The 16,041-nt window shown below is 37.8% G+C and overlaps 1 protein-coding gene across 4 annotated transcripts in view; it reads right to left on the bottom strand.

Annotated features, from left to right (window-relative positions):
* Positions 1-16,041, bottom strand: part of LOC104224009 (DExH-box ATP-dependent RNA helicase DExH14) — a 58,571-nt gene that overhangs the window by 11,978 nt on the left and 30,552 nt on the right. For all 4 annotated transcript variants that reach the window (XR_011400359.1, XR_011400360.1, XM_070147779.1 and 1 more), the window contains 15 exons: positions 12,702-12,791; positions 12,494-12,619; positions 12,291-12,353; positions 10,665-10,753; positions 10,401-10,491; positions 10,132-10,281; positions 9,843-10,034; positions 9,683-9,748; positions 8,448-8,603; positions 8,172-8,315; positions 5,219-5,286; positions 4,974-5,139; positions 4,798-4,860; positions 4,398-4,493; positions 4,076-4,243 (listed from right to left, as the gene is read on the bottom strand). Coding sequence is in view for 2 of the 4 variants with exons in the window: in XM_070147779.1 (XP_070003880.1) it covers positions 4,076-4,243; positions 4,398-4,493; positions 4,798-4,860; positions 4,974-5,139; positions 5,219-5,286; positions 8,172-8,315; positions 8,448-8,603; positions 9,683-9,748; positions 9,843-10,034; positions 10,132-10,281; positions 10,401-10,491; positions 10,665-10,753; positions 12,291-12,353; positions 12,494-12,619; positions 12,702-12,791 (1,728 nt within the window). In the remaining 2 variants the exon portion in view is untranslated. The remainder of the gene's footprint in view (positions 1-4,075; positions 4,244-4,397; positions 4,494-4,797; positions 4,861-4,973; positions 5,140-5,218; positions 5,287-8,171; positions 8,316-8,447; positions 8,604-9,682; positions 9,749-9,842; positions 10,035-10,131; positions 10,282-10,400; positions 10,492-10,664; positions 10,754-12,290; positions 12,354-12,493; positions 12,620-12,701; positions 12,792-16,041) is intronic.

Genomic DNA, 16,041 nt, shown 5'->3' on the forward strand with positions numbered 1-16,041 from the left:
GATTTCATTTTATTCGAGATGTTGTTGAAGAGGGAACTATCAAGGTCGTGAAGGTTATCACAGACGATAATGCTGCAGATATGTTGACCAAGATAGTCCCACTCGCTAAGTTTGCACACTGCAAGGACTTGGCGGGGGTGTGCATCAACTGATGCAACTCCGAAGAGAACAGTTGTTAGGTGGAGGTGGTATGTTCAACAATGGTTTGATTCTTCTTGTTTCTTACAACGGGGTTGCCCAGTAAGCTTAGAAGTTTTGGCCAGAGTTGTTCACACGCACGCTCGAAACGCAAACCAAGGTGGAGATTGAAGGTGTTGGTTTATGTTTAGTCAACAATGGCATGCCAATTGGAAGAGTTGGTGGAAAGAGTTGGTGTGGATGCTAGGAGGAAGCTTCCTCCTTTGATGTCACCCATGACATCAAGAGGAGGTAGTTTGATGTCACCAATGACATCAAGAGGAGGTCTTTACCTCTATAAATAGATGCACTCCTTCATTTGTAGAAACCATCCCAAAAATAATACAACACATTGTAGTGAGTAGAGAGTTAAGAGAGAAATTCTCTTAAGTGTAATTGGGAACTCTCCCCTTCCTTTGTTAATATTAAAAAGGCAACTGTTCTCTGGTGGACGTAGGATTATTTTGATCCGAACCACGTTAAATCTTGTGTTCTTTCTTTTACGTTTCCGCTAACAGTTTCATTGATGACTATTCTAGGTGCACCTGGATATTTTTGATAAAAAATCGATCTAAGTTGTTTTCTATTTTCCAGACCTTTCACGCTAAAATTCAAAATCAATTTGGGGTTTCTATTCGCACATTTCGTAGTGATAATGCCCGAGAGTATTTGTCTTCCCCATTTCAGCAGTTTATGAAATCTCATGGGATTAGTCATCAAACATCTTGTCCGTACACATCTCAACAAAATGGGGTAGCTGAAAGAAAGAATAGACATCTTATTGAAACTGCTCGTACCCTACTTATACAATCTCATGCTCCGTTGCATTTTTGGGGGGATGCAGTTCTTACATCTTGCTATCTTATTAATCGTATGTCATCTTCAGCTATCCAGAACCAAGTTCCATTCTCTGTCATGTTTCCCCACTTACCTTTGGTCTCTCTTCCACCTCGTGTCTTTGGAAGCACTTGTTTTGTCCATAACCTTACTCTAGGAACAGATAAGTTAGCTCCCCGTGCTCTTAAGTGCGTATTTCTTGGTTTCTCGAGAACGCAAAAGGGGTATCGATGCTATTCTCCTGACCTCCAGCGGTACCTTATGTCCGCTGATGTTACCTTTTTTAAAACTCAATCATACTTCACAGGTCCAGGTAATCACTTAGATATTTTTGAGGTACTACCAGTCTCTTTTTTTGGAGATTCAGTCACTATCTCCCATCCACCTTCCTGTACATCTCCAGCTCCACCATTTATAGCTCCAGTTCCATTATCTATAGGTCTCGTTCCTCCACATAATCCAGTTCAACCTTTTGCAGCTCCGTCACTCTTGACTTATCATCGTCGTCCACATCCAGCATCAGGCCCGGGTGATTCACGTCCTGCATCAGATTCTGCACCTACTACGGACTTGTCTCCTCTTAGGCAACCAATTGCACTCTGCAAAGGTGTACGGTCCACACTTAATCCTAATCCTCACTATGTTGGTCTAAGTTATCATCGTTTGTCGTCACCTCATTATGCTTTTATATCTTCTTTGTCCATTGTTTCTATTCCTAAGTCTAAAGGTGAGGCACTATCTCATCCTGGATGGCGACAGGCTATGATTGACGAGATGTCTGTTTTACATGCGAGTGGCACTTGGGAGCTTGTTCCTCTTCCTGCAGGTAAGTCTATTGTTGGTTGTCGTTGGGTTTATGCAGTCAAAGTCCGTCTGGATGGCCAGGTTGATCGGCTTAAGGCTCGTCTTGTTGTAAAAGGATATACTCAGATTTTTGGGCTTGATTATAGTGATACTTTCTCTCCCATGGCTAAAGTAGCATATGTTCGTCTTTTTTTTTTCCATGGTTGTTGTACGTCATTGGCCTCTTTATCAGTTAGACATTAAGAATACTTTTCTCCACGGTGATCTTGACGATGAAGTTTATATGGAGCAACTACCTGGTTTTGTTGCTCAGGGGGACTTTAGTGGTTGTGTATGCAAATTACGCAGGTCATTATATGGTTTGAAACAGTCCCCTCGAGCCTGATTTGGTAAGTTCAACACAATTATTCAGGAGTTCGGCATGACTCGTAATGATGCTGATCACTCTGTGTTTTATCGGCATTCTGCTCTGAATCTGTGTATTTATCTGGTGGTTTATGTTGATGATATTGTTATTACTGACAACGATCAGGATGGTATTACTAATCTGAAGAAACATCTCTTTGAGCACTTCCAAACTAAGGATTTGGGCAGTCTGAAGTATTTTCTAGGTATTGAGGTTGCTCAGTCTAGCTCAAGTATTGTTATTTCACAGCGGAAGTATGCCTTAGACATTCTTGAGGAGACTGGAATGATGGGTTGTAGACCTACTGACTCTCTTATGGATCTGAATGCTAAGCTTCTGCCTGGACAAGGGGAGCCTCTTAGAGACCATACGAGATATAGGAGGTTGGTTGGAAAATTGAATTACCTCACAATGACTAGACCTGACATTTCTTTTTCGGTGAGTGTTGTAAGTCAGTTTATGGATTTTCCCTGTGATAGTCACTGGGATGCAGTTGTTCGTATTCTTTGGTATATAAAGTTAGCTCCAGGCAAAGGATTACTATTCGAAGATCGAGGCCACGAGCAGATTGTTGGGTACACAGATGCTGATTGGGCAGGATCACCTTTTGATAGACGATCTACATCTGGATATTGTGTTCTAGTAGGAGGAAATTTAGTCTCGTGGAAGAGCAAGAAACAGAATGTAGTTGCTCGATCTAGCGCCGAAGCCGAATATCGGGCCATGGCTATGGCAACGTGTGAGTTAGTTTGGGTCAAGCAGTTGCTCAAGGAGTTAAAGTTCGGAGAAATCAGCAGGATGGAACTAGTGTGTGATAACCAAGCTACTCTTCATATTGCCTCAAATCCAGTGTTCCATGAGAGGACTAAACACATTGAGATCGACTGTCACTTTGTCAGAGAAAAAATACTTTCAGGAGATATTGTTACAAAGTTTGTAAAATCGAATGATCAACTAGCAGATATTTTCACTAAGTCTCTTACTGGTTCTCGTATTAGTTACATGTGTAACAAGCTCGGTACATATGATGTGTATGCACCGGCTTGAGGGGAGTGTTAGATATGTACATAATGTAGTCTTGTCCCACATTGGAATAGGAGTAGTATGTCCTTGTATAGTATAGCTATAAATAAGGACCTCTTGTATTGTATTGAACATACAATATCAATATATCATATTTTCTCCCGTGCCTTCTCACAGTTCCATTTTACTTGTTTTAGTAGTGTTGACTTGTTATTTCACATTGCATGTTGTTCATTTTTTAGTTAGAATTGATAGATCAGTTTTGTCAAACATGTGAATAATGTTATGGCATTATATTTATAAATATTAATTTATTTTATCAAACATGCATTTCATGATGTTCTTACAAAATGTATGTTTTTAGTTTTTATAATTAATTAAACTAAATATAATTAATTTAGTTTGTATATTTCTCTCTATCTATCTATGATGAGTTTAGAGAGAAGATGCCCAAAAAGGGAACTCATTAGATAAAAAAGGAAAAATAGCAGGGAGCTCTTATATATATATATATATATATATATATATATATATATATATATATATATATATGTCCCTCTCTTTCAATTTATGTGAACCTATTTGCTTTTTAGTCTGTGCCAAAAATAATGACCCATTTACTTATTTGGAAAAAATTTACCTTTGCAATGATTTATAGCCACACAAAGTATTTGTGCCTCATTTTACACCACAAGTTCCAAAGTCTTTTCTTTTTTCTTAAACTCCTTGCCCAGTCAAATAAGTTCATTTAAATTAAAATGGAGTATATAAATAGTAGTCCATGTTACAGTTAATAGATAAAGAAAGCTTTGCAAGCAGTAGAAAGACCTGCATGACCATTTGCAACAGATGCATACAGGTAATGGTACTTGACAGCCATCCACTATTAGCACAAATATCTATCATGGCCTGAATAACACGTATACTTTGATCCAGCACAGACTTCAAGTCTGTGACATAATCGCTGATTGGTAGCTCTGATTGGGAAAAATGAGCCTGCAAAACAGTGACATGTTTAAGGAAAAAGAACAAAAAAATTATTATTATCACATGGAAATAACACCCCCACCCCAGTGACGAGAGAGAAATGAACAGAAAACATCCTGTTGATGTTAAATAGAAACTAGCAGCCAAAAGCCAGAACCCCTACCTGAAAGAGCAAATTTGCTTTCACATGAGGGTCATCTAGGCGACTGTGGTCGACAGCATATGGAACTTTCTCTGATAATTTTTCATTGTAGTTTTCCTGGTATAGGGAAAAATAAGCAGACAATGAGTACAATAGACCAGTAAAGAAGCAGTTGATGCATAGTTTTGAAATTTCAAATCCACGGGCCATTTCTTAACAGAATGTACATACTACTTTTGGTTTGTAGATCAAATAATTTACAAATGTCAGCAACAAACAGGACAAGCAATGTTCTTAGCCTACTTGTCAAAACAAGCAAGTTATATACAAGTAAGGCAACAATAAAAGCAATTGAATGAGTTGAAAAGCAACAAATTGTTCAGAAACAACTTCCGTCAAATATATATGTTCAGAAAATTACCTCATTATGCCTCACGGGGAGCTCATCGTATTCTGAAGCACCAGATAGTATTTGTAGGAAAACCTAAAGTAAAAGATAAACAGGAATACCAAGAAATATATTTAATCTATGTATGCGTAAAATCATTTAAGACAAAGAAATAAGCTTTGAACATCCACGTTAGGTGTTCTACGAACCTCGAGAGATGTATCAGGTCCTATTTTTGAGCCAAACATTGATACAGTGGTGTACTTGAGATAATATTGAGATGCTATTGAGCCCAACATCAGTGGTTCGACACTATCGTCAGTAATCTTGATGCATCCACTATCTTCTAGATCCTCAAATGTGCTTTGCACCAAGCTGCTTAAAAAATAAGGTGAGTACAAACAGAAATATCCTAGAAATTCTATTTCAAGAGTATGTAGTGCTTTCATTTTACCTAGACAAATAAGAATTTAGAATCCCAGGTTCTGCAACCTCTAAGCCATAATAAGCTGGGTTAACCATCTGCCATAAAAAACTCTGTGATTGGCAAACATAATAACTTGCAGGGAAAGAGTAGTACATCATTTTTTTTTATAGTTCTTCAAACATAGAAGATAGTCTTAAAAACATCATCTTACTCAAAAAAAAAAAACATCATTTATCAATAGTGATGCATTAGTAGATTGAAGCGAAAATGTAATTTCCTGTCATTCATTTTATTTAAGTGTCATGTCATCTCTCCTTTATCTTTTATTTTATTTTATTTTGTTTTCTGGTAACATCCTTTTTTTTTTACCCCCATTCCCTTCCCAGGGACCATCGTGCCCTCCTACTGTTCCCTCTTGGTGTCTCGAACCACAAATCTAATGGTGGGAGATAGAGGGGGCCTTCACTAGGGTAAGACTTTGAACCAAATTCCGATTATGCCCCACAGCGACTCCCCACAAATCAAGTAAATTTCTGTTCACTGCAAAGGGCATCTAAACAGGCAGTATACAGAAATGTAACTATTCTCTTGTCCTTTTGCATGAGATGGAACATACTACACATGCAACATCCAACTGGAGAGGCGGAAGGATGCAATGAGTAGTACTCTAGTTTTGATTCTAAAATAACCTTATCATTTGTAAAAAACTAATAAAACTTGCCGCAGCCCAAAACACAAGGTCTATCTAGTTAAATAATTAATAAACAGGTCTCTTCATACTGATTTTCTCCAGGAAATAACATACAGAGTAGGCAATGGCTCTCATGTAAAATTCTGGGAGGACAGATGGATTGGTAACACAACACTGAGAGAATCATATCCTGGGTTGTATCAGATAGCTAGTCATCAGAATTCATTGGTTGCTCACAACAGGGAGGGGAACACTTGGAATCCTCTATTCAGAAGAAACCTCCAAGACTGGGAAATTAATGATCTGCTTCTACTATTATCCACATTGGAAGAATGCAAAATTGAAGAGCATCAACCTGACAGACTCATCTGGGGCAACTCAATAGGAGGAAAGTACACAGTCAGGCTATAACCTCTATGTTCACAGAATGGGATGCTTGAGGGCTGGCCTTGGAAACAAGTCTGGAGGACTAGACAACCACTCAAAGTATCTTGCTTCACCTGGTTAGCTCTCAGAGAAGCTTGCTTAACACAAGATAACCTAAGAAGAAGAGGTATTGTACTAGCTAACAGATGCTATCAATGCCAGCAAAACTCAGAGAGTGTCAACCATTTGTTTCTTCATTGCCCAATAGCAGGTGACATCTGGAATTTCTACTCTATTTTTGGCTTTGCATGGGTGATGCCTTTCCACATCAAAGATGCATATGTAAGTTGGATTTTTTGGAGAGTTGATAAAGCCACCAAGAGGATCTGGAGAATGCCAGCAAAACTCAGAGAGTTGATAACAGATGCTATCAATGCCAGCAAAACTCAGAGAGTGTCAACCATTTGTTTCTTCATTGCCCAATAGCAGGTGACATCTGGAATTTCTACTCTATTTTTGGCTTTGCATGGGTGATGCCTTTCCACATCAAAGATGCATATGTAAGTTGGATTTTTTGGAGAGTTGATAAAGCCACCAAGAGGATCTGGAGAATGATCCCAGCTACAATTTTTTGGTGCTTATGGAATGAAAGGAACCGCAGATGTTTTGATGGAATCTCAACTCCATTACACTCTTTAAAAGCTACTCCCTCCGTTCCAATTTATGTGAACCTGTTTGACTGGGCACGGAGTTTAAGAAAAAAATGAAGACTTTTGGAATTTGTGGTCCTAAACAAGTCCAAATGGGGCCCAGAGTATTTGTGTGGTTATAAAAGCTTCTCATTAAAGGTAGAGTTGTAACTTTAAGCTAAATTGTTACCAAATTTAGAAAGGGTTCATTCTTTTTGGAACGGACCAAAAAGGAAATAGGTTCACATAAACTGGAACAGAGGGAGTATCTGTTTAGTTAGCCTGTTTAGTTGGAACTTCCATACTCCTGTTAATCGTGTGGATAATTTTTTTGGATTTTGTTAGCTCCATCTTAGCTTAAACATTGTACAGGAGCTAATTCAGTGTCTCCTTAGACACTGTACACTTTTGTCATCTATTGTAATTTGCATCTTCTGGATGCCTTTAATACAATCTCTTACTTTATCAAAAAAAATAAACAGATTTGCGGATTAGCTATTACTGTCCCTTAGGAACTGATAAATTTTTGACACGAGCTGTTTCAACTTGAGCTTTGACAAGACTTGGCTACCTGGAGTAGAACTCAGATGCTCCTTATTTTTAACTCTTCGATGGCACAAGTCTATCAGCAGTAAGCGGTAAAGCACATCAAACAGGCACGTGCTTTTCTTGTGCAACTATAACTGCTGCTTGAATACGTGTGTTCCTTTTTGTCTGCTTGTTGATTACAACAATATAGATCTTAAAGGTCACAGTCCGAAACAAATCCTCATACTAGTTCAAATAACAATACGCTTGATACAATTGAAATAAATCCTTCACCCACCACATATTTTTTCCAATTCCAATTGTTAGATGTTTGCAATGGTAAGTTAGCAAATAACACTTACCTTCCGAAATAGACAACATAAACAACAGATAATGGCAACAGGGTCACACTCTTAAAGCTCTTGTATTACTATTAAGTCTACCTCATTTGAAAAGACTCATTTCATTTACTGGACTTCCATTTATATGGCACTTAACTGCTGGAGACACAACTTAGTTCATTACATATTTAGAAAATTCATATTAATATGTTACATTAATGAGTAACCCATATCAGATTTGCAATCAAACAACATACTTATGATTACTAGCAGAAAGAAAAACATGCATCAAGTAGATTGATGCAAGATGGAAAATTTGGAGCAACAAAAGCTAAATTGCCTGCCCTAAGACCATCAAACCATACCAATCTACGGAATAAGTAGGTCCAAGTGAGATAATGCACTGCATCCTCTTTATGACAGATTGTTCCCGTAACGATCTCAGCATTGATGTGGTCATGCAATTGCTCTCTCAGGCTACTTTCAACTGGGAATGGTTCATACAGAAACTGCAAAGAGAGCACATTATCTACGTGTTGGGAAGAAAATGCACAATATACTAGGCACTTAAATAATTGAAAGAAAGAAAAAGCAACATTATAGTCAAGATAAATTATTCAAAGAAAAGAAATATGGATAACCTTTTTATAGAAGCTCTTCTTGGGTTCATGAACAAGAATAACAGCTTTTCCATGTTGATCATATTGTGGACGACCCGCTCGACCCATCATTTGTAATATATCAGTGATTGGGAAATCAACATATCTTTTTGCCTTCCCATCATAGTACTCTGTTCCCTGCAGAAGGATCGATATATTTTAGACACCAAAGATGGTGTGCATCTTGAGGACACATGAAAAACTTTGATTGTCTTTTTTTTTAGAGGTAATATATTTGTATATTAACAATTACAATGTGAAATGCAGGAAGACACTCCTAAATCCTTTTCCTTCGCACAAGGATTCTAAAACATCAAACAAAGATTCATGATCTTCTAAATACTTTCCTTTACACCAAAAATAGAAAAGAACTAAACACTTCATTTGAGAAGAACTAACTTTGACTGTCATTAAAAAACATAAAAACACAGTTATCTGTTAGGACGAGCAGATTATACTCATCGAAGGAATGCAAGGAGAAGAAATATATGTATCTACTCCCTTTCTTTTAATTTAGATTAAGTAGTTTGACTCGGCACGGAGTTTAAGAAAGAAAAAGAAGACTTTTGAAACTTGTGGTCCTAAAAGCTTAAGCGGTAAAAGCTTTGTGGGGCCATGATATTTGTGTGGCTATAAAAACTTCTCATTAAGGGCAAAATGGATAAAATGAAAAGTTTAAAGTTAAATTGTTTCCAAATATATAAATGTGTCATTCTTTTTGGAACGGACTAATACGGAAAGTACCTCATCTAAATTGAAACGGAGGATGCATTTTTTTAAGAGAGAGAAAGAAGAAAGACTTTAAAAAAAAAAATTGAATTGAAAAAGACTTCAAAATTTGGCTATTGCAACAAGCAGATAAAAAGGAGATGTCCTATTACGTATATCAAAGTTGAACTTTACAAAAAAAGACCCAAAATATTCCACAGAAATAAAGGAGAAAAAGAATTTAGGGACTTCAAATAACCTTCAAAATTTTAGTTACATGAAAGGAACTCCATTTATTAGTAAGAAATGGATTAAAGTAAGTTTAAAACCAGTAAAGTGAAATGTGATCCAGTATACAGCATATCTGTAAGAATGCGATGTAACAAATAAAGCTGAAAAAAATGACAATAAGCCCATGGTAGCGTGCATTGCAAAGGGAGACGATATTATAGCATTCCTGACTTTGACCAAATTCTGGAAAGCGATTAAGACTACGTACAGACACGTACCTTAATAATAACCAAATGTGCAGGAAGGTTTACACCCCATGCTAACGTACTTGTACAGACCAACACCTAGAAATTTGCAGCCAAAATGACTCAAATATAAGCTTCAATTTCAGCATATTATTGCTCCTACAGATCTAAAATTTTCAGATGATATAGTTGCCTGAATCTTGTTGTTTGCAAATAATTCCTCGACCAATGATCTGTCTTTATCATTCAGTCCAGCATGGTGCAATCCAATTCCAAATTGTAAGGTGTGCTTCAAGTTCTGGTCTGTGACTTGAGAAAGAACCATCTGAAGTGCATCTTCTGGCATGTTTATGAACTGCCTCGGGTGCTCATCTGAAGCTGCAAACTTTGAATTCAGAAAGAAAACATAACAGATTAGTTACCATTACTACGAGATAGAAAAATTTAGATAGATACAGTTCAAACGTGATTTGTTATCTCACCTGAATAAGGTCCAGTGCCGTAAGCCTTGTTTGGCGACGAGATGAGACAAAGATTAGAACTGGTTTTGTTGGTGAATGGGTACATATAGCAGCATATGCGGGCTTGTTCATACTATTCATCCTCGGGCAGTAGAACTTCCCAGGATATCCCTGTTAAAGGAAAGGATTCACAAATCACTATTAAAGCATGATAATAGTAGGTAAATATACTTAAGTCTACTTTGATGATGATGGTCCTTGGGCAGCTTATAATCAACAGCTCCACTTGCCTGAATATGAACTTCAAGAGGAACGGGCCTCACACTTGGCTTGAAATTGAAGAGACCATTTTCATCAACACCCAACCAATCAGCCAAATTACTGGGTTTGAAAAAGCATGAAAGAATGTCATTTAAGAGTTAACAAGATAAAAAGTAGTAACCTAGCAATCTATTGCTAAAACGGAACAATCAACAAAGCAAAAACTCCATGAAACCCATTAGCGCGTTTGTACATAAAAAGAAGAGTAAAAAATATAGCAATAAAACACATACTGTGCATTCGCTAATGCTGTTGACAGGCCAACAAACCGAACTGAGCGCTCTGTTTGAGAAGATATGTATCTCATCCTTGAGACAATAACCTAGACCCAGAAAATCCAGCATTAGACATGATCAAGAGATTACAATATAGTCAATGAATCAAAACCACGTGAGGGCAACAGATCTGACACAACCAAGATCCTGAGAAAAATATCCACTGATTTCCAAAAAGGCTATTTTCCTTGCTGATAACAAATGGACTTTGAGCCTAACTCAACCCAAAAGCTTGCTCATGGGGTGAAAATTTCCCAAAACCATATAAGGATACAACCATTTCCTCCACCAATGTGCGATAATCTAACACCCCCCACGCCAAGGCCTAGTTAACTGGAACGTGGACAATATAACATGAGTCCAACATTAGGTAAACTAAGAATAGGAATGGGCCTGGCACATATACCATATGTAATAGACCATCCAATTAGTAATATTGTTCGTGTTGGGCCTGGGCCCACCACGGCTTTAAAATGCGTCATTAGTGTCTAAGGCTTGCTTCTTTTATATACCTAGCATGCTGATGTAGTATTTGCCCATTGTGTTAGGTACACTCGCCCTTAGGAACTCAACATCCTTGCTGAGGTTTGGCCCCACCATCATCACAAAGATGTAGGATTTAAATTCAGTTGAACAGTAGGTTTGGCCGACCATCGCCCAAAGCTACATGCGAAGTGTCACTGATACCATGATAAGAAATGGACCTTGGGCCTAACTCCACCCCAAAAGTTAGCTCATGAGGCAAGAATTTCCCGACACCATATAAGGAGATAACAACCATCTCTCCACCAATGTGGAACAAAACAAACATTACATCCTTCCAGCCAATTCACACCTCAATGGAGTTTCTTAATAGCATCCATTTCGAAATAAAACAGTTTCCTTAACATCCTACCAAACATTATGTACTTTCCTGAAAAAATTCTCCAGATTTTGGTATACAAGCTTGTATGCAGGGGTTTCCCGTCATATCAAGAAATTAACTCATTCAGGGCAAAACATGGTATCATGGATATTGATAGCAAAGGTTAAAAGTAAACTTCAACGAGGTCAAGGGAGCCTCCTTATTCAATACAATTCGAACAAATTGATGCATGGGAGTGAATTGGTAAATGCTAATCATTTGTTCTTGCAAAAACAAGAGATGTCGTGCACGTTTTTTAATCTTTTTTGGGTTATGGGTGATGCCTAAGAATTTGAAACAAACTTTATGTAGATGGAAAGTCTGGAATGCTCTCTCTCTCTGTGTCCTTTGGGCTACATAGAGGGAGGGAATTTATGCTCTGAAGGAAGTATAAGACCTAATATAGTTAGATTTAAATTTTGTGCATCATATAGATGACTTGATGGAGTTTGTTAGCTCCCTACCTATCTAAAAAGGGAACTATCCTTTTCTATATTTTGAACACAGCACTCACTTAGTGCTTGAATATGAATAACTTTAACTGGCCAATCACAAAAAAAAAAAAAAAGAAGATGAAGACGAAGAAGAAGAAAAAAGAAAAAGAAAAAAAAAAAAGAATGACAAGTCAAAGCAATTGCAATACAAGTATGAGAGACATTCAGTGATAATCAGCTGCGTACCTCAAGTATGGGTCCTCGATCAGCTCCAAGTAAATGAATCTCATCCAAAATCATAAGCCCAACCTATTGATGTAGGTTTGAACATTTGATTATGTTCAAGAGAGCATTCATGAAGAGAATGTTGATGTTATGATTTTGATATTACGTATAAATAGCTTAACAAACAAACAAACAAAGGTATAAAAACGAATGAGATATTGCACCTTAGTGACATAGCTTCGACTGTGCCAATTACGACTGATACCGTCCCACTTTTCAGGAGTGGAGATAATGATGTCTGCTGACAAGAGAGCCATTAGATCCGGGGTGTAGTCACCAGTCATTTCAACCTGCTTAAAATATTTGAGTTAGCAGTGATAGTACATCTCTGAGTCATAAAAATAATGCCCAAACAAAAGAAACTTCACGCACCATCTTCTTTCCAAGTTGGGAAACAAGACGCTTTCTCCAGTCCGTCATTCTCTCACGAACAATAGCCTTTAAAGGTGCTATATAGATAACCTGCAGGTAGAAAATCACTTAAAGATTATAGGCAATGATGAAGTTGAAGAGTTGAGATACACGTATAATGATGGGAAATCTTAAATAGACAAAATTAAATATGTAATTTTCCAACAATCTGAATCAGCATGTAGTAGTGTCTTCTTTTTATTTTTTAAGATTCAACAGAAAGATATAGCCATCAACAGAAACAATAGAATTTTTGAAGGCACATCGAGCAACATTCACAGCCTTAAACAGAGATGTATTTTTTTTGTTAGCTTTTTGGTGCCTCATGCACTGGCTTAGTGCATAAATTTATAATATCTTTAATTACTTATCAAAAAAAAGATACAGCCATTAACTGGTCAGAATCAGGAGACTTAATCCCAACTGCTCCCAAGGGGCTAATAAGTACCTAGTCTCCCCTATGGGATCAATTTGGTATCTGTACATCCTAACCAAGGAGCATAAGGTTGTCCCACACTTTATGTTGCAGTTACTGATGCAAGAGAGAGAAATCTCTCTGGAATTACTTAAGAAATTCAAGCAGTTAAACGAGCTCTAGCTGAACAGGTCACTTAATTATCATCAACCACTATCAACGACAAAAATTTGTAAAAGACCATAGCATCCACTAAAATAACAATTAGAGATAGGTGGAGAAATATCCTTCTCTTTTCTGTATTTACAGCTCACTTAACCACTACAGTATGGGGCAGTATAGGCTCGCAACTCAAGTTCTTACGATTAATAAATGTAAGATTTTTCTTATTCTTAGACCCCTGAACGGGTTTTCCCAGAACTATCTCAACTCTGATTGCTTAATTAACAAGAAAAACTCATCTAAGAGCTGATGTGATTTAACACATGGCATTAAAACATGCCAAGAGCCGATCTGCAAAGCAGATCACAGTAAAAGCATACTGAAACGAGATAAGATACTGACATCAAATTTGCACAGACAAAGTACACCTAAAATCCAGCTCCGATGACATGTTCAGGAATCCAGCTCTCATCCACGTCAAATTAAATTCTCGAGCATACGCCAAGCACGTGGGTGATCATTTTGAAGGTCTGATAGTAAGTATTAAATCCCTCCCACCAATAAATTCAGCTTTAAACTGAGCTGGAGGGACTAAAACATCGTCACACAATTTGATAAGTGCCATTGCTTCTTACACTTTCTAATTGAAAATGTTAGATATGTACATAATGTAGTCTTGTCCCACATTGGAATAGGAGTAGTATGTCCTTGTACAGTATAACTATAAATAAGGACCTCTTGTATTGTATTGAACACACAATATCAATATATTATATTTTCTCCCGTGCCTTCTCACATGGTATCAGAGCTATCGTGAGAGATTTATCGTTGTGCATAAATTCCAGCGATTCCGGGAAGTGAAATCAGTCACCGAAACCCTTTTTTCCGGCGATTTTTCAAAGTTGTTTTGCATCTGCTTTGTATCGGTCAGTGTTGTGCAAAATCCAACACTACCACAAGAGTAGTCACTGTCCGGCAACCAAACCCCAGTGAAAATCTCCGACGGTACTGTAGCTGTTGGAAGAAACTTTTCCGGCGAAGTTCCGACATCGCATGGGCCACCTTGCGGCCATTTTTTGGCGATGACTCTTCAGGAAAGATTGTTCCCCTTGCAATTCCGAGCCTACCCATCTAGGTTACACCAAATTCCGACCACTTTTATATTTTTCCGACGTGAACAGTGATTTCAGAAGTGGACTGCTGGCCATTTTATGAAAAAGTTTCTTCAGAATAGTTGGGTCGTCTGGTAATTCCGATCCTACCCCTACTAGTTTTATTTCATTCCGACCACTTTGAATTTTTCTGGCTGCTACAGTATTTCTGGCGTGAACAGTATTTTCCACGCAGAACATTGTTAAGTTTCCGGCGCAGAAACAGTGTTTTCTTAGCGATCTCTTCAGTTTTCCCAAAGGAGTTACTAATTTCCACTATTTCAAGTTAACCCTACTACTATTAATTGTAGCGACATGGGAACTGATACTTCGAATAGTCGGATGGTTTCTTTAGTGGATTATTTTGAGTTTCTTCAGTACAAAGCAGGTAAGCAGACATCTTCTGAGATAGCTTCCGTTGTTCAAACAGGTGATAGCGTGACTTGTGTCTCTTAATCTTCATCCTCTGAGTCTTGGGTCATTGATTCAGGTGCATCGGATCATATTTCTGGTAACAAATCTCTTTTTACTACTATTTCGTATTCTCAATCTCTTCCAAGAGTCACAATGGCCAATGGGTCTCAAACCATGGCAACTGCAATAGGTCAAGCAAGCCCAATTCCTTCCTTACCTTTAGATTTAGTTCTTTATGTCCCTAATAGTCCTTTTAATCTCATAGTTGTTAGTCGCCTAGCCAAATCACTTAAATGTGCCGTTTTATTTCTTGATGATCATGTTTTTATACAGGAACGCAGTACTGGAAGGATCATTGGTACCGGGTGTGAATCAAATGGACTTTATTACCTTATCTTTGCTAAATCACATGGACTCACATCTTGTCTTCCATCACCAACTTGTCCTGTTACTGATTCACCAGCTTTATTACATAAACGGTTGGGACATCCCAGTTTGTCAAAGCTTCAGAAAATGGTACCTTTTACTTTAGTCCATTCAGATGTTTGGGGTCCTAGTCGGGTCAGTTCTACATTACGATTCCACTACTTTGTCAGTTTCATTGACGACTATTCTAGGTGCACCTTGGATATTTTTGATAAAAAATCGATCTGAGTTGTTTTCTATTTTCCAGACCTTTCACACTGAAATTCAAAATCAATTTGAGGTTTCTATTCGCACATTTCGTAGTGATAATGTCCCAGAGTATTTGTCTTCCCCATTTCAGCAGTAAATGAAATCTCATGGGATTATTCATCAAACATCTTGTCCGTACACATCTCAACAAAATGGGGCAGCTGAAAGAAAGAATAGACATCTTATTGAAACTGCTCGTACCCTACTCATACAATCTCATGCTCAGTTGCGTTTTTGGGGGATGCAGTTCTTACATCTTGCTATCTTATTAATCGTATGCCATCTTCAGCTATCCAGAACCAAGTTCCATTCTCTGTCATGTTTCCCCACTTACCTTTGTTCTCTCTTCCACCCTGTGTCCTTGGAAGCACTTGTTTTGTCCATAACCTTACTCCAGGAACAGATAAGTTAGCTCCCCGTGCTCTTAAGTGCGTATTTCTTGGTTTCTCGAGAACGCAAAATGGGTATTGATGTTATTCTCCTG

This window comes from Nicotiana sylvestris, chromosome 6 (genome assembly GCF_000393655.2).
Source record: "Nicotiana sylvestris chromosome 6, ASM39365v2, whole genome shotgun sequence".
Taxonomy (NCBI): domain Eukaryota; kingdom Viridiplantae; phylum Streptophyta; class Magnoliopsida; order Solanales; family Solanaceae; genus Nicotiana; species Nicotiana sylvestris.